General features: G+C 50.7%; 2 protein-coding genes and 1 non-coding gene across 6 annotated transcripts; all 3 read left to right on the forward strand.

Moving 5' to 3' along the window:
• Positions 1 to 10176: 10176 nt before the first annotated feature.
• TMEM61 (transmembrane protein 61) lies at positions 10177 to 16067 on the forward strand. 4 transcript variants are annotated; one of them, XM_071565239.1, is made up of 4 exons: positions 10191 to 10240; positions 10661 to 10697; positions 13150 to 13563; positions 15538 to 16067. In XM_071565239.1, the coding sequence occupies exons 3-4, from the start codon at positions 13211 to 13213 to the stop codon at positions 15821 to 15823; spliced, it is 639 nt and encodes a 212-aa protein (XP_071421340.1). In that variant the 5' UTR covers positions 10191 to 10240; positions 10661 to 10697; positions 13150 to 13210; the 3' UTR covers positions 15824 to 16067. The 4 variants fall into 4 exon arrangements, with proteins under 4 accessions (XP_071421343.1, XP_071421340.1, XP_071421344.1 ...); XM_071565242.1 differs by lacking the exon at positions 10661 to 10697 and having other exon boundaries at positions 10177 to 10240; XM_071565243.1 differs by lacking the exon at positions 10661 to 10697 and having other exon boundaries at positions 10202 to 10240; positions 13210 to 13563.
• Positions 16068 to 17304: 1237 nt separating this feature from the next.
• Positions 17305 to 21239, forward strand: BSND (barttin CLCNK type accessory subunit beta). Its single transcript, XM_071565281.1, has 4 exons — positions 17305 to 17572; positions 18616 to 18695; positions 19068 to 19310; positions 20068 to 21239. The coding sequence occupies exons 1-4, from the start codon at positions 17396 to 17398 to the stop codon at positions 20348 to 20350; spliced, it is 783 nt and encodes a 260-aa protein (XP_071421382.1). The 5' UTR covers positions 17305 to 17395; the 3' UTR covers positions 20351 to 21239.
• A 1591-nt stretch (positions 21240 to 22830) lies between these two features.
• On the forward strand, positions 22831 to 22901 carry TRNAG-CCC (transfer RNA glycine (anticodon CCC)). Its single transcript has one exon. It is a non-coding gene; the product is annotated as a tRNA-Gly (tRNA).
• The last annotated feature ends 1408 nt before the right edge of the window (positions 22902 to 24309 follow it).

Raw genomic sequence — 24309 nt, forward strand, 5'->3', positions numbered from 1 at the left:
ATTGTTGTGTGAAACTGCTTCAAAGCAGAGAAGTGAATCACCATTCAGATTATGGTCCAATTGCTTGTGTACCTAGCAGTGCCAAACATAGAAAGCACAGGAATGAGAAGGAGATGAGGGAAGGGGAGACAGATGTTATAAATGCTGCTGTTTTTCAATTGGAGTTATTTTGGGTGTGAAGGAAACATCATCCAACGATCTATGTAGGCTTGGGAAAACAACATCTATAAATTTGGTTGGAAAAGCTAAGATTCCCTTGGTATCTTGGTGAGATTAAAATCCCTGGTCTCTTCACTTAAATTATCATTTTAAGTGTGTTTAAGCTGTTAGTGCTTCTTAAAAAAGCAGTCCTTTTCCCTTCCTCTCCACCCTCCTTCTCTCTCCTGCCATCCCATCCGCCCACTCGTGCTGTTCTGGGCACACTGTGCAGTACAAGTGCTGCTGCTGTCACTCAGTAAAACAGGTTGGAGAGCAGATATGACTGAAGAATTAAATTTATTTTTAAATATTTTTTTTCTGCCTGGACCAGCTCTCTGGTGGAGTTCACCCCAGCATGTTCTGGGAGCAGAGCAGAGCCCTCGCATTGACCATGCTGGAGCTCCCCACCCATTTGGGGAGAGCTCCTTCCAGACAGCCCTGCCAGCCCTGCTCAGGGCTCTGTTCCTTACCCAGCAGGACTTGGTGGTAACCATGCGAAGGCTTTTGGGCAAAAGACACACACAAAAGGGACACAGAATCATAGAAGTGTTTAGGTTGGAAAAGCCCTCTAAGATCATCAAATCCAACTGTTCCCCCAGCACTGCCAAGGCCACCAATAAACCGTGTCCCAAGTGCCATATCTACAAGACTTTTAAATCCCTCCAGGAATGGTGGTTCCACCACTGCTTTGGGCAACCTGTTCCAGTGTTTGATAACTATTTCCATAAATAAATTGTTCCTAATATCCAAACCAAGCATCCCCTGGTCCAGCTTGGGGCCATTTCCTCTCCTCCTGTCACTTGTTACCTGGGAGAAGAGACTGCCCCCAGCCTCTTTTCAGGGATTTGTAGAAAGTGAGAAGGTCCTCCCCGAGTCTCCTTTTCTCCAAACTGAGCCCCCACATCTCTCTCAGCAGTTCTTCATCAGACTCCAGCCCCTTCCCCAGCTCTGTTGCCCCTCTCTGGACATGCTCCAGCCTCTCTATGTCTTTCTTGTTGTGAGAGACCCAGAACTGGGCACAGGACTCAAGATCTGGCTTCCCCAGCACCGAGCACAGGGGAACAATCACTGCCCTGATCCTGCTGGCCTCACTGCATGGTGATAACATACAGAGCATTTGAGCTGCATCCAAAAGGAGGCTGAAGATTTCTGTCTCCGTTAGAAAAATATCAAGAGGCATTCAGGGGCACCAAAGGAAGGCATTGAAAAGCATTAAAAAGCCCTTTTTTCACTCAAGCTCTCATAGCCCTGGTGCTGACTGCCACGGAGCTGCTGGGTGGTATCAGAGCACAGAAAGGATGGGCATTTAATAGGAATAGTCATGAAAAATGATAAAGAATTTTGGGAAGGCTGCAAGCCTGCTTAATTCAATAAACAAAACAATTTCCTGGAGGTTAGGAGTCACCTGCCTTCATTTTTCCCTCATGTTGGTTTGGCACAGAGATGGTGCTGTCACAAACCAGAGCATTTCTGAGGGTTGGAGGGAGGTGGTGCTCAAACTGCTTGTGAGAAGCTCCCTCTGCTGAGAAATCCAAAGTATGGTCGGTTGCCTTGAAAGAAAAGCCTGCTGGGGGATGTAGGCTGGAATCAGGTTTTCTGTGTTTACCTGATGTTGCTTAATTACTCAGCTTCTGGAGGGTGTTTTTTGAAAGGTATTTATCAATAGGATATCCACTGTCCAGGACCTGCTTCTTCACAAATATTTCATGTGAGAGAGTAGATATGTGTGGAGGCTTGAGGAGGAGGAGGAGGGCAGAGGGTTTAGTACAGCAGCTGTAGCTGCAGTGATCCTTGGAAAATTGATCAAAAAGGGAAAATGGCATTTTAGTTACTTTAGAAACTTCCAGATAACTCTCAGGGAAAGTGAAACTCCACCTGAAGGCTTAGACAGGGATCTTAAGGGTGATTAGGCTGTTTTAGGTGTAGTTGAACCTAATGTGGAAGGACGTGTTTAATATCTGTGGTGGGGAAGGCTCTCCAGGTGGATTAGCCCACCCTGCCCAGCACACCTCAGGGTGACTATGCCCTTTTTCCTTGCCTTCACCTTGTCCTCTCAAGGCTTCAGTCAACCTGTCTGCACTGGGAACAACTTCACCAAGAGAAGGAATAACTGGTGCTGGAGGAACCAAGGATGCCTGGGCTGTAGCCTGTGTGCTCTTATACTGGCTATTGTAGCTATTGTAGACAGCTGGTGGGAGTCATCTCGGGAGGAAGCAGATGCAGGATGTGAAGTGAAATCTGGAATACTAATGATGGCAGAGTGTGGCCCATCCTTTAGTGGCTGTGCTCTGCATCAGGAGGCAAGGTCAGCTGCTGGTCAGCACGTTTGCAGAGCTGCAGAAAAACTCCAGTGCAGCAGAACGTACGAGAACTTTCATGTATTCTCTGTGACGTGTATTAAATCCGGCTTTACAACTGCCTATGAAAAGACACCCTGTCTGGGATTTATAAAAAGAATCACTTGTGAAAACAGAGAGCCAGACTAGGAAAGGAATTCGGTCCTCCCTTCATTGTCATTGGGGCCAGTGTCTTCTGCGGCAGAAATGAAATGGCTGTGGCATGGTAGCAGGCATGGGGAGCTGGTTCCTGAAGAATTTGGGGTTCCAGCACTCAAACTGCAGGCTGAGGGAGGCCACACGCCTCTGGGTGAGCAGTGGGGGTAGTGAACTCATGGGCTACCATTAGTGGGTTTCACAGCCTCGCTGTGCATGAGGCCGGCTGAGAGTGAGGAGAGGCAGTGGGTGGAGAGGCCATGGTGCTTCCCTATCTCTTCTGTCAGTGAGATCCTGGGGATGCTGCATATGCTGGGCATTGAAAGGGATCCACAGTCACTGAACGGCAATAAATGGATTATTTCAGATTCATGATATAGTGAACACACGAACCAGAGGCCTCCAACATGCTCAGGGTGAGCTTTGTCGTGAAGGCAGTTGTGAACCACAGCTGGTGGGAAGTGACTGCAGGTACCTTCTCCCATCACTTGCCTCTGGCCTCCTCTTGCCTGGAGTGGCAAATGCTGTGGGAACATGCAAGAAGCACTTGGGGCTAACGTGACGGTGAAGGCTTGCCAGTGTCATCAAAGGAAAACACTACAAGTTATTTTTCTGTACAGGCCAAATTTTTCTCCCATTTTCAGTTCTTAGCAAATCTGCCTGTACGTTTAGTCTCCTGGTACCAGACATACTTGTGGACCCTTTTCCTCCAAATAAAGCTAAGAATCACTGCCTTGGCCGTGGCCATTCTCTCTGTCTGTTGCTGTCACTCCATCACCTGTCTGCTTTCATTTATTTCAATGTTTTAAAAATTTCATGGGCCCACTCCCAGATGGTGTAAACTGATAAAACTCCAGGCCATGCTCCAAAAACATCAGTGTAAAACTGTAGGATCTGGATCTTTGGGTTTACTTACCTGTGCCAAAGAAAAATAGAAAAGCTGTAAGCAAAGCAAATATAGGGAAAGAATGTCTGGGAAAAAAAAATTAAAGATGTTGATTATATAAGAATTGTATAGCTCTTAAAGTCACCTAGAATATCCTTTTAATAAGTGAAGAATTTGCAGTCAGATAAGTTAATAATTAAGGGTGACAAAAATATACCATTGTTCCAATAATAAGGAACTGTATTGGTCTTACTGAAGATAAATGGAGGCGTATTTAACAGTTCTGTGCTGTGCTTATAGACTACAAATGTCCTTTTTTTCGCTAGAAAACTCAGTATAAAATCAGGTCAAAAGCTGATTGCCAGTACTTCTTCCCTCCAAGTTGCTCAGCTCCTTTTGATGGCAGATGTGCCTTGGAAGTGACTCCCACGTGTATGGGAGCAGAAGGAAGCTGAAGGCTTTGAGAAGAGGCTTCTGCCCCTTTCTGTTGAGAGCAACAAGATGTGCTCCTGTGTGTGGATCATCCCATGGAGATACAACACGATTTCAGACTGAGGACTGGATAAATTGACTGCCTCTCAGCTCTGCAAATTGGTGACTGGAAAAGCTATCTGCAAGGAAGGTGATGAAGTTTCCTTTAATACAAGAGATTCCTGTGAAATCCAGTTGTGCAGACTTGGTTATAGCCATACCTAGTAAAATAAGACAGCAATTTCAGTACCTCCAGATTTCTTGTACCTCTAGCAAGCACCAAAATATGATGACTGCAACTCCATGCCTATGGGGAGCAGTGGCTTTTTGATACAGACAGAAACCCTTTGACTCTCAAATCTGAGAATGGGTAAATTCGGAAATCCTGTGCCCAGCTTACATTAAACAATAGGTGTGCTTCTGAAGCCTTGCCTGTAGAGCTGGAGACTCACACAACTGCTTTCTCTCTCTTCCTGCCCTCTCCATCCTTGGCAAGGCAAATTTTTTTACAGAATGCTTAAGGAAAGCATTAGGAGATCAGCCAGCAATAAAACATTGTCATCCCAGAGCTATTAATTACCATTATCTCTGGTATCAGCCAAGAGCCTGTAATAAGCTCTGAACATTTATTGCACTGAGGTGTCCGCTGACATCCAGACTAATGCAGATTATAGAGCTGGGATGAACTCTCCCTCATGCTGGAATTGGCACAGTGAATCATGGGGGAGGAGAGTTTTATCCCTCTGTGAGGCAGGGGGCCACCTGCCAACAAGAGCTGACACTTCCCTGGCACAGGAGAAGTGCCAGGAAAGTGAAACTACACCTTTTCCAATAAGATGAGTAGCCAGAGGAAAGGACAGGATACATTCTGGGGAGAAAGATTAGCTCTCTAGGTTCTGGGTGACTTCCCAGGGAGGTTGAGCAGGGAAGCCTATGTTTTCCACGAGGGATGGTACGTCAGTATCTCAGGGATGCTACTTTTGGATGCTTTCTATGAAATCCTGTCTCGGTCTGATGTGCTGATGGTAAGGCATCTGCATATGGGAGATGGAGACCTTTCTTTTCAATCTCAAGGTAACTAATTTAGGTTGTGTCTTCCAGCTATATCTTCACATGCATCTTTGTGAATGCCTGTTACTCACATTCACATCCTCTTCTTTCTCCCAAGTATAGGGTCTGTTTTTCTCTGACACATCAAGGGAAGTGATAGGAGCAACCTGCTCCTGCACCTTCATAGGTGAAATCTGCTACTGCTGTTTCTTTCAGGCATAAATCAGGAGAACATAAAAAGTGGGGTCTCCTCAGAGCCTCAGACTACAGAGCTAACCAGAATGTGAGACACTGAGGGACCTGCAGCACTGGACACGGATGTTGATATTCTCCGACAGCCTGGCTCTGACACTTTCAATGCTGCTACAGAGAAGTTGCAGCCCGTTGTTTTCAAAACTCACCTGCTGTCATTTCTTGCAGAGTTTCAAAATTGTCTCCAGTTACCTAGAAACTTGGGTAAGAACACTTAAATATTTCAGGTTAAAGAGAGGCAAGGTGTGCAGGCAGAAATAACAGCTCTTAGTGGGGAAAACAGGCTGCTGTAGGTGAGCTTTGAAGAAAGCAGACAAGCTATTGGGCACAGCAGTGCATCCAAAGCAACATCACTGCTGCTGGAAGGAAGAGAGTGACATTTGGTGTTTGAAAGAGAGACCATACAGTGAGGAGAAAAGACAACCAAGCTAAGCTACAGTTACATCCTAAGCTGGGGTAAGTGCACAGCACCTTCCCCACCACCTGTAACCCTCAGACACCAGATGCTGCCTCAGACACTCTGACCTGGAGAAGAACTTTTGTGTCTGAAATGGTGTTTGGGTTTTTTTTTCCCAATATATACCCCTTGGACTAGTAAAAGGTTCTCTCCCTTGTAGTGGTGAACCCCCCCCAAGGCTGCACTATGATCTCAGAAATGCTCATTACACCTTGGATTGATGAACAGCACCTGGATTCTTTAAACCATCTTAAAACACTAATTCATGACAACCCCTCCTTTCAGCCATACCTTGTCTCCCTGGGCTGTCATGCTTCCAAGAAAAGATTTGCAAGGTTTGCAGGTCTTCCATAGCTCTCTCTACTCAGGTGTGATAGATGCACTTGCATCACATCAGGCTTGACTGAGGATCCTACAGGGCTGGAAATCAATGTTTCTTCACCCTGAGCCAAATGGCAGCTCACTCTGAAGCAGAGCTGCAGCAGTTGCATCATGTAAAACACGCTGGGTGGTGAGTTATCCATATGTTAGCACGACTGTGCTGCCTCTTCCCTGAAAAAAAAGCTCAGACATGGAGCTTCCCTTAGGCAAAAATCTCCAGAGCTCAGGAAAAGTTTTGTCTCACTGATTGAGCTGAGGGATCAGAATTTAACCCTTTTCTTCCCTCACCCTTTGTTAGGCGAATTTCAAATCCTTTGCACATTTTGTTGGAGAGCTCCTGGGAAGCTCTTTCTGTCCCCATTTGCAACACAGAAATTCCCCTTACAGGAAACTGTAGGCTTTATCATATCCATTTATCTACACAACAGCCCCAACGGGAGGTGTCACCTCAACCTCTGACTCCTGTACTAACACAAGCCCCGAATGAAGAGCAGAAGGAATTTGAGAATGTTGCTTGTTCATAAAGCCCTCTGTGGATGATGCTATCAGTACTTTCCAAGTCCCTTTCCAAGATTTTACACCAGAGTTCTGTTCCTTAGTGTGGTACAGCTTTACAGGCTGCTGGTTGGGACATTGTTGCGATCAGGATAGTAAACAAATATTTAAGCTTTAAAACACCCAGAGGTTTTGGGTCCAGAGGCTTGCTAACTGATGCACATAGTGAAAAAACACTTCAGAAACTGATGTTAAACAACTTTATATATCTCTTATTCTTCTGTTACAGTTCAAACCCAGTAAAAGCTATTAGATCTAAATAATAATATATATACACAAAAAGGGCTTCTGCAGCCAATAAAGTGTCAGGGCAAAAGCATAGCTGTATAGAGAAGGAGTACTTCTAGGTGAACCAGCCAAAAACCCCTACACTACTTTGTGGTAAGGGGCATGATCCCCTTTCACATCCAATTGCTTGGCTTTTCCTGCTAGAGAGCACAAAGGAGTAGTCCCAAATCCTCCGTCTGTCCATGTAGCAGAACCAAGAGAGAGACCCATGTCCAGTTGCAGGTTCAACCCCAAACAAGCTGAAGGACATTGGTGAATGTTGCGTCATGTGAAGGTGTAGGAAAAGTATTTTCAAAGCCTAGATTTGCTGACTGGATTAGGTAGGAGTGCCTGAGCCAGTATATCAACTTGCACAACTAATTAGGCATTTTAAGAAGATGCAAATTAAGGCAAAGATAAACAGGAGGAGGTTTCTCCCTTGCTTTACTGGGTGTGTGCTGGATACAGGAACTCCTTCCCATCTGCACATCCTCATGGCTACGTGCTGCAGTCCCTTACTAGTGTGATGGCTGCTCCCACCTCTGCTGTGCCCTATGTTCCATGTTAAGGGAAACAGGAGATGTGCAAGGCCCTGGGAACAGCTTCTCTATGGCTCTGGACAACATGGGCACCTTATGCCTGCAGAGATATGTCCCATGAAGCCTCATCAGTGGCTCTTTATTGACCCTGTCTTGGGGGCATGATGAGAGGAGCTTGCTGGGGGCAGCTGGGCACAGGGAGAGTGGTTTGTGTACCAAATAACTGGTGGAGACCTGCAATCTGGCCCAGGTCCCAGGTGAAAGGGCTCTGTCAGGGTCCCCGGACTCCTCTTCTCTGGACTTGGTGCATCCAAATTCACTCTTGACTCGGTGTTCTTGGTGTCAACCACCTTGTCGTGACAGGTCAGATGTGCACATGCATGCACACACAGACACACATAGACACAGACACACATGCACACTCACTGAGGTGTTGAAAAATCTGACTTATTTATCCTGATTATACATTGAATACACTATTTTACATGTGATTTGCTGCAGCAGCAAAATTTGGCGAACAGGGAATCAAAAAGCAGCACTTTTTTGTGCCAGCAGCATTGCTCAGGCTCAGCATCCTTACCTGGGGGAGGCAATTACTGGAACAATCTCTTTCCCTGCTCCTCCTTTGTTCCTGTTCTTGCAGAGGCTGTAACTGCCTTTTACATCTCCTTGTTTTCTCCACTGCGGTTTTGCCGTGCATGGGATGTTTTACTTGTTTTGCACTTAGATATTCTGTCTTTATTCTGGATATGGCCTTTGACTGTGCCCTGTGGGGTCTTGCAGCACCTTGTCCACCAGGCAAAAAGTTCTTGGAGAGGGAAAATGCAGTTTGGCCAAAGTGCTGCTAAACAGACAGAGATGCTGGCACCACTCAGCACTTTCAGCCTTTACCTTGTGGTGAAATATTTGTCATGGGTTTGTGGCTGCCTCTAGCCAGATCTCTGGGGAGGCAGGAGGTTGCAGATGGTTATGGGTCTGGAGGACCAGTGTATTGGCACAGAGCCACCTCCCTCTCTACAGCCCTGTGCTGGGAATAGCACAGTCGTGCACAAACACCATCTTGAAGTGCTTTAGAAGCACTCAAGCACTTTTTGACAATCAAATTTCAGTTAAATATAATATCTAAGCAGGTAATGGGCACAAGGTTCCTTGTCGTTCAAGAGGGGAACTGGTGATTCACAGTGCCCACATCACTCATGGATGGTGATATGAGCATTCAGCAATGACATGACTGTAACAGAAGAATCCAGATAATAATTTCTGGGATCCTGGGGCCAAACTCCATCCTGCTGGCGAGTGAAGACCACATTTGGAGGACATCTGTGATTTATTGTCAGGGATTGTACCCTGATGTTTGAGGACCTTGCTGCATCCAGCCTTAGGGCTGAGACCACACTGTGGTGCTGGGCTTGGGAATGCCTGTCTCATATTCCTCTGTGAGGGAGACCTAAACTGCTGCAGGGCCAGCCCTGTGTGAACCAGCCCTCCTTGGGCCTCAGTTTACCATCTGTAAAACTCCACAGTGTCTGCAGGTAAATGGGACTGTACACCCACATGTTCTCAGCTGGGCTGAGTGGCTTATAAGCATGTATGAAGCTGATTCAAGTTCCACAACAGTGCTTTACATCAGTCCCTTCAGACTGTGTGGGTAAACCCTGAGCTGATTTTGAGCCAGCGAGGTGAGGAACTGCAAGCAGCACAGAAACAGCAGCCCAGGGTATCCACAAAACTGGCTTTGCCCATCAGCAATGCTCAGCTGCAGCCCAAGAGCAGAGTGATGGATCTGTGAGATACACAGCCATAGCACAGCACGGCACGGCAGCTGTTGATCAAATCTCCCTCCAGCTCTGTGATGAGGAATTGAGCCTGAATCCAGATGCCATCATACAAACTATCCTGAAACTCAGATCAGAGCACCCTCAGCTTGTGTAATATCCAGGTGTCCTTATGAGTGCTGCAGGGTAATGGTTTTAAACCAAAGGAATGTTGATTTAGATTAGCTATAAGAAATTTTTTTTTCTCCACAATGCCCAGAGAGGTGATGGGTGTTCCATTCTTGAAAACATTCAAGGACAGGTTGGATGGGGCTCTGAGCAGCCTGATCTAGTTGAAAGTGTCATTGCTGGGCAGTTGAACGAGATGGCCCTTAGAGATCCCTCCTAACCCTAACCATTCCATGAACGGGGGAAAAGGGGCAATACTGGCATTTGACAAAGAGGTGAGGAGAACTAAAGGAGTCACAAAGCAAGCTTGGGGCAGAGATCCTCCTGTGCTGCAGTGTGCGTGTCCCACCCATAGGACAGTGATGTCCCACCCGAGGGACAACGTCTTCCACAGGGCAGGGGTGTGGAAGAGGACCCCTCATGGGCTCTGCAGCCCGAAGCTCTCGGGAGCGCAGCGCCCCGATGGAACGGGATAGGACGGGACGGGAGCGGGAGGAACGGGGACGGGACGGAGTAGGATGGGAGCGGGATGAGACGAGAGTGGGACGGGAGCAGGACAGGAATGGGACGGGAACGAGACGGCACTCCGGGGAGCCGGGAGCTCCTGCCGCTCCGGTCCGTGCCGTGCCGGGAGGGAGCGCTGGTCCCTGCCCGCCCCGAGCCGCCACCGCCCCCCGCCCGCCCCCGGCCCCGCCCGCCCCGCGGGCCGCGCTCGGCGGAGCCGCCGCTCGGCCGGAGCGGGGCTGACGGTGAGTACGGCACCGGGACGGGGGGCTTGGGGGAGACGGCACTTTTGGCTGGGCGCTATGCCAGAGGGGAGAGGCGGTGGGGCCATCGGCTGCAGCGGGGAGAGACCTTCGCGGGTGCCGCTGGCGACGGACACCTCCTTCGAGGGAACGTGGGGCTCAGGCATCGCCCCAAAGGCTGGCAGGGGTCACAGGGCTGGGAGAGACATGTGCTCTCCTCTGTGCGAACCTGCCTTGGGAGGCTGAGCACACCCGAGTTCTTTTTGGTCTTCCAAAGCATCACCGTTACTTTGCTTTGGATGGAAATCAAACCCTCACTAATAACAATAACAAAAAAAAAGCAAATTTGGATAAAGGCAGGAAGGGATCTCCCTAATGACATGCTCACTCTTTGGCGCATCTCTCCCCGGCGTTCCTCTCCAGTGATTCAACGTCTTCAGCCCGCGTGGAAGGACTGTCCGTAAGTGCTGTGGAGGGACGGGTGTGGAGGTGAATTTCTGCTCAATAGTGGTGGGAGAGGTTCAAAACTCTTTTCTTTTCTCATGTTGTTGGAAAAGAGCGTTTTTCTGAGTAATGCTTAGTAGACCCTATGAATCACCATCTGCATAACTTTATATGGGGGCTGCTATTCTCAGCATCTCACAGAAACTATGTAAACTATCAACATTCATATCTGTTTGTACATGCAACATGCAAATCTATGCCCCGGAAAACTATTTCAGAGCAGGTCAAAGGAGAAGACAGGGCAGAACATAATGTCAGGTTGGCTCAGTGGGTGGAGATGGGTGTTGGGGAGCTGACAGTTGCTGTCCTTGGGGGGACAGTCCCTCTGTGGAAACTTATGCTGGAATGCTCACCGGGAGACCTGCTGTGTGGGATGCTGAGTGCCCTGGGAGTGGAGCCAGGAGAGGCTTGGGGAGCAGGGACTCAGGTCCTGCCCTGGCCTTGCACTTTACTCCCTGCCCCTGCTCCTTCGGACTCTTCTTCCAGCAGTTGGTGAAAAAACATCTTGGGTCTTTTAGAGATGCTCAGGAGAGATGTGGCAGCCCGAGAGGGGGTCTGGCAAGGGGATGATGTGATGGCAATGTCACACAGCAATGGCAGTGTCACCCAGTGTGGAGGAGCTGCCCCCGCACACGCGCTGCGGGAGCACGTGCGGGTAGGCTGGAGAAGATTTCAGCATTGCTCCCCGAGCTGTGCTAGTTTTGTCAAGAGAGAAGAGTTTATTCTCTTGAGCTGTCAATCCGTCACCTTCCAGAGGCTCTCCGCCTTCCCTCTGCCTCCCCCTTGCTGCCAGCACTCCCAGATGTGCACAGTGCTGAAGGCTGCAAAATTCCCAGTGCCCAGGCAGGGGAATCACAGCATCTCCCAAACCTCAACAGGGAATTCATGGCATCTCCCAAACTCACCAGTCTGACCCCAAAATGAGTAGAGTGTTGACTGCAGGAGCTGAGCATTACAACTCTTGGTGCTGGTTCAATCCAGGCTTTCAGTTTGGAGTGACCTGACATTTCCAGACAGTTGGATTGTAGGGTTTTTTGGGTCATGGTTTTTCCCCCTGAATAATGGCTGAATTTTTTCCATGAAAATGCATTGCTCTTCAAAGGAGCTGCATTCACAGGCTGGTGGGGTCCTTGCACTCCCCTGAGCATTTCTTGCTGCAAGGCAATGTGAGTCCTGCTCTTCTGTTGTGTGCTGCTTGTGTTCATTGATGGACTGGGGATCCTGATTCCTAAAAACATCTAACACCATCTCCAACAATCCCTTCTTTGTCTCAGCTCAGTCAAGCCCCTGCTCTTCAGGAGGGAGCATCCAAACATGTCCCACTGTTATGGGGGAAAGCTCTGCCTTCCCTCAGCCCAGGAACGTGACCTCCTTCCCCATAGGTGACTGCAGCTGCCTGGGTGGCAATTTGAGCTCATGACCCTGCAACAAGAGCTGGAATGTGCTGCTTTCCTGCAGGCTTTCTAAATCCCACTTCTCATCCAATTCCTTCATTAAACGTAGATTAGATCAGATAGTGTTTCTTTCACTACAAAGTAATTTGACTTTCCATTTAGTGGGCCCATCTGATAAATAATGGCTTGAAATAATATGATTCCACCTGACCTTGATCACTCCAAGTCCATGCTGGACTTCTGCTCCCTGTCTAGCTCTGGCTCAGCACTTCCAAATCTCAGAGTACAATCTGAGTCCCCACTGTTGGAGGGAATGTGGTGGGACCTCTATGCCTCCCTGGTTAATTGGTTGTTAGGGGGCTGAGTGCCCAAGTCCAGGGAGCAGATGCTCATTGTTTGCTGGAAAAAGCAATGGGGAGTGAGAGCCTCACAGAGATCAGATACCAGGTTCCCCTCCCTAAATTTTCCAGCACCAAGGAAGCATGGTTGTTCTCTGCATATGACATTTAGATGAGACCGGCAGGAAGAAACCACTGTGATAGGGAGAGTGAAGGTGGTGATGGCACCTGTAGGATTGATCTTGATAGGGAATTGAGAAGGTGTGCACTGGAGCTGACCCTAATCTCTTCCATAAGCCATGCTTTGATCAGAAACACAGCTGGTGTTCCACTGAGACTGGGAGGAAGTCTGGAATAAAACTCAAAGACGAGAGCTATGAAAGCCCACAGAGCTACCCTGGTTGGGGTTTCCATCCTCCCTCCGTGGGAGTGCCATGTTGTTTCTTGAAAACAAGAATGTTTTTACAAGGCTGTTGGGAAGGTTATTTGTTCAAACTGCATTGACTTTGCTCTGCCCAAGGGCAGATGAGATGGTAGAAATGCCCTTTCTGATGGTCAATAATAAGTAGCTCAAGAGGCTGCACCCCCTGGGCAGGTCCTAGCTCAGTCATTTTCTCCTCTGGCAGGTCTTCCATGACCTTGTCCTGTTCAAACCCAGCCCCTTCTTGTCTTGCAGGATGCGGACTCTCTCATGCCTTGTCTCACTCTTCTCCTCTCCTAAAACATCCTTCTGAAGGATGGCAGCTGCCTCTTTCCGCTATGGCCTGACCATCACTGGGGCCGTGCTGCTGGTAACGGGGACGCTGTGCTTTGCCTGGTGGAGTGACGGGGAGGTCGGCTCGACGGCCAGCAGTGGGACTCGCCTCCTGCCTCCCCGGGAAGCCGAGGCAGTTCCCAGCTCCAACTCCTCCAGTGCCCTGCTTCGCTCCGTCAGCTTCTTCTGCTGTGGCATCGGTGGCATCCTCCTCCTCTTTGGCCTCCTCTGGTCTGTGAAAGCCAATACCAGGGTGGTCTCCCGCCGCTACCAGTACCATTTCCCCAGGGACCTGCAGTATTTCACCGCGGAGCCTCTGGAGAAGTGGAACTGCAGGTGGGTGCCATGTGTGGTGCTTGGGTGGGTGGATGGTTGACTTGGCTGTCCCATGTGCCTGAGCCTGCACCCAGACTTGCTTGCTGTTGAGCTCACATGAGCAGCAACACGTCTGCACTCCCATCCACTGCTCAGAGCCTGGTCTGTGTTCTTCTCCTGCTCCTTAAGCAGATGCTCTTGCTCAGTAGTGTCAACCTGAACCCCCACACTCCCCTCCCTGATGGCCCCCCCGTGCCCATGCTGGCTGTGCCCATGGCTGGCTTGGCTGCATCCAGCTCTCCTTGCCCTGCAGGGCCATCACGGAGCAAGGCAGCATCTCCTTAGCAGAGCCATTAAGCAGAAGACTGCGTTGATTTTCTGGCAGAAGTTTTGGATTTGGGGGTAGGGAGGTCACCCAGCTGTTGAATCCTGCCCTATTCTTTCAGGTCTGCAGTGCTCTAAGGGTGAGGGTGTTTATGCCATCTTTAGTGGAAGGAAAATCTGTGTTAAAAGGGAGTCAAAAGAAAAAAATAAGGAAAATAATCCTTGGAATGGCAGCAAGAGTGTTGCTAAGGAATCCTTCTATGAAGCCCATTTTGAGGTGTAGAAAGACCCCTCACCCTGAACACCACTGCTGCTTTTTGGGTCCCTAAAATCTTCCAGTGTGAGCCTGAGCTTTATTCCCACTTCTTGATTTAAAATGTTTTGATCAAAAGGAGTTTTTTTTTTCAGAGACTGCAGTAGAAATGGAGCCAGCCGGTCCTTCCCAGTGCTGTTTTATGGGGTCACAGCAAAGATCTTGGCTCCAGCATAAATCGGGCTCTGGGGAAAAGCAACACTAAAAGAAACTCTTAAGAACATTAAACCATAAAACTTCGGTTGGAGTGGGAGGCACGTTCCTGGTTCCCCAGGGGTTTCGGTGCCCATCTGAATATCTGTGAGACTGTGATCCAGTCTGGGTACTCTGGGGAGAGGTTCTGCCTCCTGTGGAGAGCTTTGCTGTGCCCCATGGAGAATATCCCTCTCCCTGAGCTCCCAACTCCCACACTGGATGGGAAAGAGTGCCCTGGCATTGTTGGTGCTGTGGCAGCTCCTCCATCCCCAGCAAAGCATGCTGTTCTGGGATAAATGCCCCTCTCCACATTTCCAAGGCAGCATCCCTGTGCAAGCTGAGGCTGTTTGGCAAAAACCCCAGCGCAGAAGCCCAGAGCGATCTGTCTGGGACAGGGCGCTGCCAAGTTCAGGATGGAGGCATCCCTGTGGAGCATTGCAGCTTTTCTTTTGGACCAGCTGTGTTCTCTGATGCCCACCACCTCCACAGCACACCGTGCTGGGTTTCATCTGCAGCGATGAGTTGCTTTCACAGCCTCCCAAGCTTTGGGCTGCACCATTCCATAGAGTGCCAAGCAGCACCATGCACTGGACAAAGGTTGTCTGGAGGTTTTCCCTGTACACAAGCTGTGTTTGCTCACAAAGCACTGCTGGAAGGAACACCAGGCTTGGCCAGTGCATGGAGGGCTCTGGTGGGCACAAGAGTGGGATCTGACTGCATTGAACCGGGATGGACAGATGCCCAGATGCTTGTGCCAAACTACTCCCTCAGCTGCTGGCAGCCTTTGTGCTTCAGGGGTGAATTTGGGATTAGGAGGTGATGAGGATGCTCTTCTGCCCATAGGATCTTTTTGCAAGATTTGATGGACTATGACCTTCCTCCTGCATGGTTGCCCACCTTGGTCATCCCTTGACCTTGGGTATGCAAAACTCGCCCATGTGCTCTCCCCAGCACATCTGTGCATCATGCTTGGGTGGGATTGATGGGGTGTTGGGATGCTCCAGTTCATGGGACACTGGAATGGCTCTCATGGACAGGGCACAGGGTTGCTGCAATTGACAACTGTTGGGGTGGTTCAGTTATTGGGTGGTGAGGTGCTCCAGTTGGATGCTGGGATGCTCTGGTTGACAGTGTGTGCTTCTGCTTTTCTTCTGCCCTTGCAGCACCTGGGATTCCAGCACCATCCCCACCTATGAAGAAGCCCTGACCTGCAGACCTGCCCACGGTGTCCCAGCTTATGTCCAGCCCCCGAGGAGGAAGGAGGAGCTCACACCACCCCTGTACCACTACCTGGAGGAGGATGAGGGCTGGCAGGGCAGCCGCCGGCGCAGCTCCTCTGACAGTGCTTTGTTCCGCCCCAGCCCGTCCTGGCTGGAGACCCTACCCCCCGAGGAGCCACAGGCAACGCCTCCCCCCAGCTATGAAAACATCAGCATCCAAGGGGTCTGAGCTGGGGGCAGCAGGGGCTGAGACTCTGTGGGTAGCTGCCCATTCCCTCAACTTTAAACTGTGCCCCTTCCCTTTATAGCATGAGAGGAGGGTGGGCAAGGAGGAGAAAGGGTCAGACTGGCTTTCTGAGCTATTGGTCCAGGGCTGTTGGGATTGAGTCCTGTGGGTGATGTGTTCAGAACATTGTGAGTAACTGGCATGTTTCAAAGCTTTCGTATTTTTAATAAAACCACTGTTGGTTGCAGATGCTTTGCATTCCCTGCTTTGACCCACCCTTGGGAGCTCCTGTCAGGCCAGGGGCTGCCCACTCCATAATAGAAACTGCAACAAAGAACAAGGAATCTGGCCAGAGAAAACCCAGCTCTGTGCTGCCCCATTTGCTCATCTGCCTTTGCAGTGCCCCTTCCAGCTCTATCTCCATCCTTTCCACCTTGTTTCCCCATGTATTGGCTTCCCACGCCTCACTTCATGTAGTGTAGAGATGCTCAGTGGCTTGTGCATGTACTCAGGGCATCCAAGTGCACTTGGCATTTCAGGCAGCATCCTATAAAGAGCCATCCTGAGCACACAGCCCTGTCTCCACCCACCACAAACGGGTTTGCAGCCTTGCCCAGAGGAAAGGCCAGCGGCTGTGGGGGCTGCTGCTGGTTCCTCCATCCCATGAGAACAACAGGCTGCCCTGGCTTCCTTGCAGACCTGCAGAGGGGCTTTGGAGCCATAGCCATGTATAACGCAGCGTTTATTGTAGAATTATTTGTCATAAGCCAGGTGTATGTGGTCCCATATGGGCTAGAAAACCAGGGAATAAAATGAAGGCTGATTAAAGCCACTGACACTGTCTAGCTTTTGGATGTGTTTTGGGAAGGGGACACCTTTTAACACCCCAGCTTCAACTTAAGCAAACACAGGGCACAAGGATATTCTGCCCTCACTGTCCCTGGGTGGACGAACTCTGTTCCATTCTTCCTTGACTTTAGTCCCCACTTCTCCACCCACTTGCTGCCCAAAAAGGCAGCCCTAGCACTCAGACAGAGTGAAGCAGATGATGTTCCAAACCCACTGGCCTCCAGAAAGACCTTGGAGCCCTCCCTCTTGCCCTGTTGCCGTCCCGCAACCCTTGGGAATGTGCTGCACCCTGATATTCCCCTTAGTTGGGGCTCTGCCAGCTCTGGTTTATGGCCAAGTTCAGCTTCACTGCCCAGGGCTGGGAAAATCCCGACAGGATCAGCCACTTTCCAGGTCCCCATCTCTGATGCCATGCCCCCCTCTCCCTCGCTGTCCCTTCCCCAGGCATGGGGTGTCCGCAGGGAAGGTTATCCGGACACGTGCCGGGCTGCTTCATGGAGTGTGAACGGCAGGTCAGTGTTTGCATTCATTACAAACCCATTAAAAACTGGCTGGCTCAGCCCTGGGCAGGACTAGGCTCAGTGTGCAGCTGATCCTCAGCTCCTGGCAGCCTCCGGAAAGAGAAACCACTCCTTGCCTTACCCTGCAGGTGTGCTCACTGGGCAGCAGCGGCAGGTAAACGGGCTCCCTGGTGTCCCTCCTCCCTGCTTCTCTCACCCAAAGCCCATGGCAGAGGAGAAGACCTTCCGTTATGGGTTCATCATCTTGGGTTTCTTCCTGGTGATGACGGGGATTTTCATCATGAGTGTGGAAAAGCCCCACATCTACATCACCTTCTGTGTCCTGGGTGTCCTGCTTATAGCCGTGGGCATCACCTGGAGCATGTGCCAGTGCTACCCAAAGGTAGGATCCATTCTGCTGCTGAGTGCTCTCAGGGGTTTGGGGGCTTCAGCTGCTGTGGATGTGTAACCTCAAATCATGTCTCAACTTCCCCACCCATGGGGTGGGCTAGCAGCAGATGCTGGGGAGCCAGCTGGAATGATCTGGAGGGGGAATTGTTGGTTTGGGAGGCTCGTGGCCTGCTGATATGTGCAGAATGCAGACTGTCTCTTGTATCTCTGTACTGCTGAACCCCCTTGCCCCCTGAGACTGAGGCTTCTCTTGCAAGCAGGCAGCATGGAACAATGCCAAGGAAATAAACTTGTATTCATCTCTCCCCCTTCACTCTGGCTTGGGGGCTTGGTAGACTCTTAGGACCTCCAAGAGGTACTGTCATGGCCATGGATGTCAGAGGGTTCTGGGTCCCCTGAGCCCAGCTCTCATCTGCCGGTCTCCTTGTCAGAGGGCAGTGCCAGCACAAAGGCAGCCATGCGTCCCTGCCCTGGGAAACGGGTCTGGTAGAAAAGGTTTTTTTCCAGGGAGAGGGCAGCTGTAACACTGATTTGGGTGCTGTTGGATGGCCTGTCAACAGTTTGGTTGCCCTCCAAAATGTGGGGCGGTCACCTCAGGAGCCGGGGACTAGCTCGGACTTCTGAAACTGGCTGTGTTTCCTGGGATGGGGGTAAAGCTGACCCCAGCACTCCCCAAAGCCAAGGTCAGCCCCATGAGGAGGGAGATATGGCTTTGCTGCTATGCTCAGGGCTCAAGGATGGGGCACCTTCAGTGTTTTCCCTGAACACTGACCTCCCCTGTGGGCCCTGGGACTCCCTCTGGGCTTGGGGCCATGTGTGACTCCACTGTGAAAAAGACTCTGAGAGAGAGGCCGTGCTGGATTCATTAATCCCTTATTGATTTTCCCCCCAAAGGACATTTCTAAGCAAGACATCCAAATGTGGTAGGAAAAGACCCTAAAACTCAGCTGAAGGGACACTCTGGCCCTTTTACCACTAAAGAGGGTCAAGGGTGCCCAGCACAGCCCCTGGACTCTGCCTTCTTTTTCCCCCCAGATAACATTCATCCCTGTGGACCCTGAGGCTGAGCGGTTCCTGGACCACAAATCCACGGTGCTGCCACAGAAGGACATCTGGTGGGTCCCAGAATCTATGCACAGGGTTATGTGTGTGTCCTGGGTCTGAGCGCAGTGTTTGAGACTGGGGACAACTGCAGTGATTGCAGCACAAAATACTAAGCAGAAGGCAGGGTGGAGCAGGCAAGAGCTGTCTGAGCTCTGCCTAGGGCTGGAGTCTGAGTGATGCTGGGGGATGCAAAGCATCCAGCTGTGTTCCTGTGGATATCCCCTTTAAGGACCCATTGGCTCCAGTGCTGGTGTGGGCAGTGATGTGGCTTTGGTGGGCTCTAAAGCCAGTCCCTCAGATGATGGAGCTCTGCATGTACGTGCCTAAGCATCTCCACGGGGTCCAGGTCCTGCTCAACACCCTGTTTATTCCTTTGCCCACAGCTTGATTGCCCCCTGCCCTGACAAAGAGGCCACCAGCACCTATGAGAAGAGTCTGCCATCCTATGAGCAGATCCAGAGGCAGGCAGTGGGCTTGGCCCCACTCCCACCCACAACACAGCCCAGATCCCGCAGCTGCTCCCAGTCAGCCGTGCAGGCCAAAGCAGAGGTCCACCGGGAGCTGGGGGGTGCTGGAGACCCCCCACAAGACCTGGCACCTTGTCTGGAAACAGCAGCAGGCAGCTGGTATGTGATGTCCTCAGGGTCAGAGTGGCACTGGTGGGATGAGGGGTGAAAATGGGGGCGGGGTTGGGCCAGGTCCTCCCAGGGGAGAGAGAGGAGGCAGAGGGGTCTTTGCTGCTCACACAGCACTGAGTTCCCAGATCCCCAGACCCTCTGGATCCCAGATGATGTCAACCCATAGTGAGTCTCTGTATCAAATTATTTACCAGGAGGAAATCTGGAAGGGCTTTGGTTTTAATTTGAATTTTGCTTTTATTTCTTTTTATCAATATAAATAGCATCCCTCACCAGAATAACCCCAAGTTCCTGGTCAGACTTTGGTAGAAATGAGATGCCCAGTATATGACCCTCAAACCAGATGCCATGTATTATGCCCAGGTACTGGTTTGAGAGTCCCAAAGGGCTTTTCAGGCGATGGAGCTTAACCACACAGGTTCAGGGCATAGCACTTGAACACCCCTTCTGCCAAAATGCATCTACAGCTGGGATGGGTGTGCTGCTTTCCCCTTGGGATGCAGGTAATGCAAGGGCAGCTACCACTTTGTCCCAAGGGCAGAAAGAACCTGTCAGGCAGGTGTGCCTTTAAAGGCAGGCATGGGGGGGCTGGGGTAGGGCCCTCCCAGGATGCTCCAGCCCCCCAGCAAAGGGACTGGGGATACTGGGATGCTGCTGAGCAACGCTCCATCAGAAACCTGAGTTCCTGCACAGCTGTGTTTGGTGTAACTCCCATGCTGCTCATCAGCCCTCCCTGTCCCCACAGCCCACCTCGTCTGGCCCCAGAGGATGCACCGCTGGCATCTCTCCTGGAGGAGATGGACACTCCATCGCTGGAGGGCTCCGTGCCTGGCACTCCCACACCACAGAGCCGGACCCTGCCCTCTGCTGTCTGCTCTGGCTGCACCTCTACCAGCTCCCCAGTGTGGGGAAAGCACTCCGGATCCCCCTGCAAACGTGCTGGGGAGGATGACCTTTATTATGGGCTCCAAGAGGAGCCAGATGCTCTGCTCAAGGACAGTGACTGCCTTTTTGAGCCTGAAAACTGATTTTCCGGAGGAAATGGGCACTTGGTAGGGACTCAACCCATGGAGGGGACACAAACATCACAGCCTGGAGGAAAGCAGACATTCCCGAAAGTGCAGCACCTGCAGCATGGAAGGGCCCCCAGGCATCTGCATCCCTTGGACACACCCAGCCTCTCTGGAGGCTGTCATTCCCTCAAAACATGAGGTGGGGACTGCCACCTCCTGAATTCCAGAGCATATGGAACAAGGTCCCCCTTGCTGGAGGCCTTTAGATGGGCAAAGAGAAGCTGGGCTGGGCAGGATCTGGGATAAATACTGTGCTTGGGAAGGGAAAGAATTGGCTTCGCTGCTTGGAAGAGCATCAGGTTTAGGTAGGTAAAGATGTGCTCACCTCTGGTGGGCTTTATGAGGCAGAGATGTCCTGAAAGTCTTTTTTCCACTTACCCAAGCTCCCCTAAAACTAAAATTAGATCCTGAGACTACTGCTGCAGGCAGCCTTCATGTCTCCAGGTTGAGAGAGGAGTGATGGAGGCGACAGACTGTGCTGTCCCTTATCTCCTTCAGGAGGACCAGCTTCCAGTGCCCTTGGGAGCTGAGGAAGGAGGACTCAGCTGAGCCAAAACCTTGGTGATGGCTCTTGAGGTGATGGCTTTGGGCATCTTCACTGGCTCAATGTCAACAGCCACAGTGCTGTGGGTGGGTTTGAACGCTGGCACTCACCATCCCCAAAGTCTTTCTGAATAATAAGTATTTGTTTCAAACCATGTTGATGGATCTAAGTCTGGTTTATCACCACGACAGGGGTAACACAGCAGCTCCCAACAGCCTGTGTGTACCATGATGGCAGTGCTGGCGAGGGCCATGACTGCCTGACCTTCATCTTCTCAAGACTGTGGGGATCTGCATGGCTGAGTCTACCCAGGGCAAATGGGTTTAAATCAAAGCACCAGCAGCACCAATGGTGTGAGAATGCTGAGAGTCCCTTGCTCTGTTTTGGGAAAGCTGGGCTGGATGCTGACTATGCCTGGCATGGTCTCAGGAGACTTGGAGCACATGTCTACTGGCACAGCAGCTCTTCTGCAAATTGCATAGAATCATAGAACAGTTTGAGTTGGAAGGGAGCTTGAAGATCATCTAGTTCCAACTCCCCAAGCCCAAAAGTAGGGGGAAAACTGTTCTCCAGCGCTCAAGGAGGATGAAACATGAGAGGTCTGGAAGGATGCTCTCTCTGCTCCCTTGCTGACCAGGGTGTGCTTTGCTAGTACAGTGAGGGTGTGCAAGAGGTGGCTCTGTCTGGGGCTTCACACCCCTGTGATACCCCTCCTGGTGTTGCTGCACCTATCGCTCACTGTGGAGTCACCAAAGCAGCAAGGGAGAAGGGCAGGGAGCACCTACGCACTTAGGGTGTTTACGGGCAACAGGAGGGTGGGGAATGGAGGCTCCAGTGTTGGCTAAACATTGTCACAGGATTGCGAGCAGCTGTCTGGGAGGAAGCATTAACAATTTGGTTGCACGTACTTGACTCCTGCCTGTCCTTCCTGCTGCGGGGGAGTGTGGTGGTTGTGGGGACACTGAGTTTCAGAGGGTGCCTGGGGCAGGATGTCACTCTGTCATTGTCTGCTATGGAGTGTGGCAGCCTGGTAGAGACCTGAAAACTTTCATCTCTAGAAGCCTCTAGGAGAATAAAATAGTTTGGGTTGAGAGGGACCCTTAAAGACCAACCAGTTCCAACCCCTCTGCCATAGGCAGGGACACCTTCCACTAGACCATGTTGCTCCAAGCCCTGTCCAGCCTGGCCTTGAATGATCTCAGGGATGGGGCAACCACAGTTTCTCTGGGCGACCTGTGCGAGGGCTTCCCCCCAACAGTGAAGAATTTCTTCCTAATATCTAGTATAAACCTGTCCACTTTCAGTTTAAAGCCATTCCCTCTTGTCCTGTCACTACCTGCCCTTGTCAGAAATCTCTCTCCAGCTCTCCTGTAGGTTCCAAGGTCTTCTCGGAGCCTCCTCTTCTCTGGGCTGAACATCCCCAGCCCTCTCACCCTTTCATCGCAGGAGAGGTGTTTTATCTCATGTCCTGGCACTCATTGTTACTTTTGATGAAAAACACTTTTTCAAAAAACATTTCTTCAGGTAGGGGCAGGGGAGGGGGACCCTGCCTCCCTTCCACGGAACCCTTTGCACAGATGGATGTGGGTCCCCTCCAACCCGGCACAGCATCCTTGATCTGAAGGACTCAACTCCTGAGTCGGCAGAGGTTAAACATTGTGGGAATCGGGACATTCCTGCATGGCATTAAGCGCTGTGCGCAGCCCCGGGTCCGGCACGGCTTCTGCGGGGGGAGTACCCCCTGTCCGCCGCCCACGCGTGTCACCCACCCGCAGGGACTTCGGGAAGCCGATGAAGAAGAGGAAGTGACTGGCGCTTCTGCCCACGCACCAACGTGGGAACGGAGTCGTGTTCATCCCCTTTGGGGCCCGCGGAAAAAAATGACATCAGCGCACCAGTGGTGTAGTGGTATCATGCAAGATTCCCATTCTTGCGACCCGGGTTCGATTCCCGGCTGGTGCAAAAAACCCCTTAGACTTTACGGTTTTGAGTCACTGGGGTATAAAAAAAATCCCGATCCCAGATTTGTGCCAAAACCAATGGTGTAGATAGTGCTTTCTTTTTCCTTGCCAACGCCATGCGGGACTCGCAACGCCGGGAGCCCTACGGAGTGCAACAGAGATTTAGAGGTCCTTGCCCCTTGTTGAGGTTTCCTCTGATGCCTTCTCTGCTCTCTCCTTCCTCCCGCCCTCAACAGGAACTCCCCCCTTTACACAGACACAGCCAGTGCTCCCGCTGCTCTCAGCAGGAGCAGGAATTGCTGCTGGAAGATGCTCTGGGTGCCAGCACAGGAATCAGGTCTCTTCTCTACAAGTTACAAGTTTTAGGCTATTTCTGAATATTTTTTTGATGAAATAAAATATCTTTCTGCAGATATCCACTCTGGGAGTGAGCTCCAGAGCTGGGCATCTCTCATGCTCCCAGTCCAGTTCTGGGGATGGGTGTTCATGCCAAGCCCTCCCTGGGCTCCTCAGCACGTGCAGGTGTGCGTGGGGCTGGGAGGCCTTTGCCACCCCCTCCTCTTTGGGCTCCTTCCATGCTTCCCTGGGACACAGCTTGTCCCCTGTGCAAAAAAGAAGGGAGCGACTGCAGGGAGAAGCAGCCTGTCACCCTGGAGATGGGGTCCCTTGGTGCTCAGTTGCCCTGACAATGTCCTGAGGCACCAGTGGCGCATTGTGGGACTTTGCCGCACTGCTGAAGCTAAGCCAAAAATTAGGAGTGAGACTTCTCCCCGTGATCAGTGTCCTGGACACTGACTCTTCCAGTGTCAGTTCACCATGGCAGAAAGTGGGTGACAAGTGGAGTCTGGTGTCCCCCCCAGTTACCCCAACCAGGGTGAAGGCACCCACTTAAAGTCTCATTAAAAAATCAGCATAGATCAGTTCATATAAACAGTACACATCCATATAAAACATACTTATCCATATAAAACATATATGTCCATACAAACCATACACACCCATATAAAACATATCCATATAAACTATACACATCCATATTAAACATAGACATCTGTATAACCCATGCACATCATTATAAAACATACAGGTCTATATAAACCATACACATCCATATAAAACTTATATGTCCATACAAACCATACACACAATTATAAAACATGTACATCGATATAAAACATGTCCATACAAAACATACAACCATATGAAACACACACATCCATATGAAACACGTGCATTCATATAAACAGATAAGCTCTGAGAAGCTTATAAATAACCAATAAAAAAAAAGATCCCTATTTCCCTGAAAAGCTGGAAGAAGAGACGGTGTTCGCCAAAGGTCACCAGGAATGTGGGGCAGTGTGAGAGGCCGCTGCTGTGGGAGGGCAGAGGTGGGAAGCTCCCGGGAAAAC

The sequence above is a fragment of the Pithys albifrons genome, chromosome 10 (assembly GCF_047495875.1).
Source record: "Pithys albifrons albifrons isolate INPA30051 chromosome 10, PitAlb_v1, whole genome shotgun sequence".
NCBI lineage: Eukaryota > Metazoa > Chordata > Aves > Passeriformes > Thamnophilidae > Pithys > Pithys albifrons.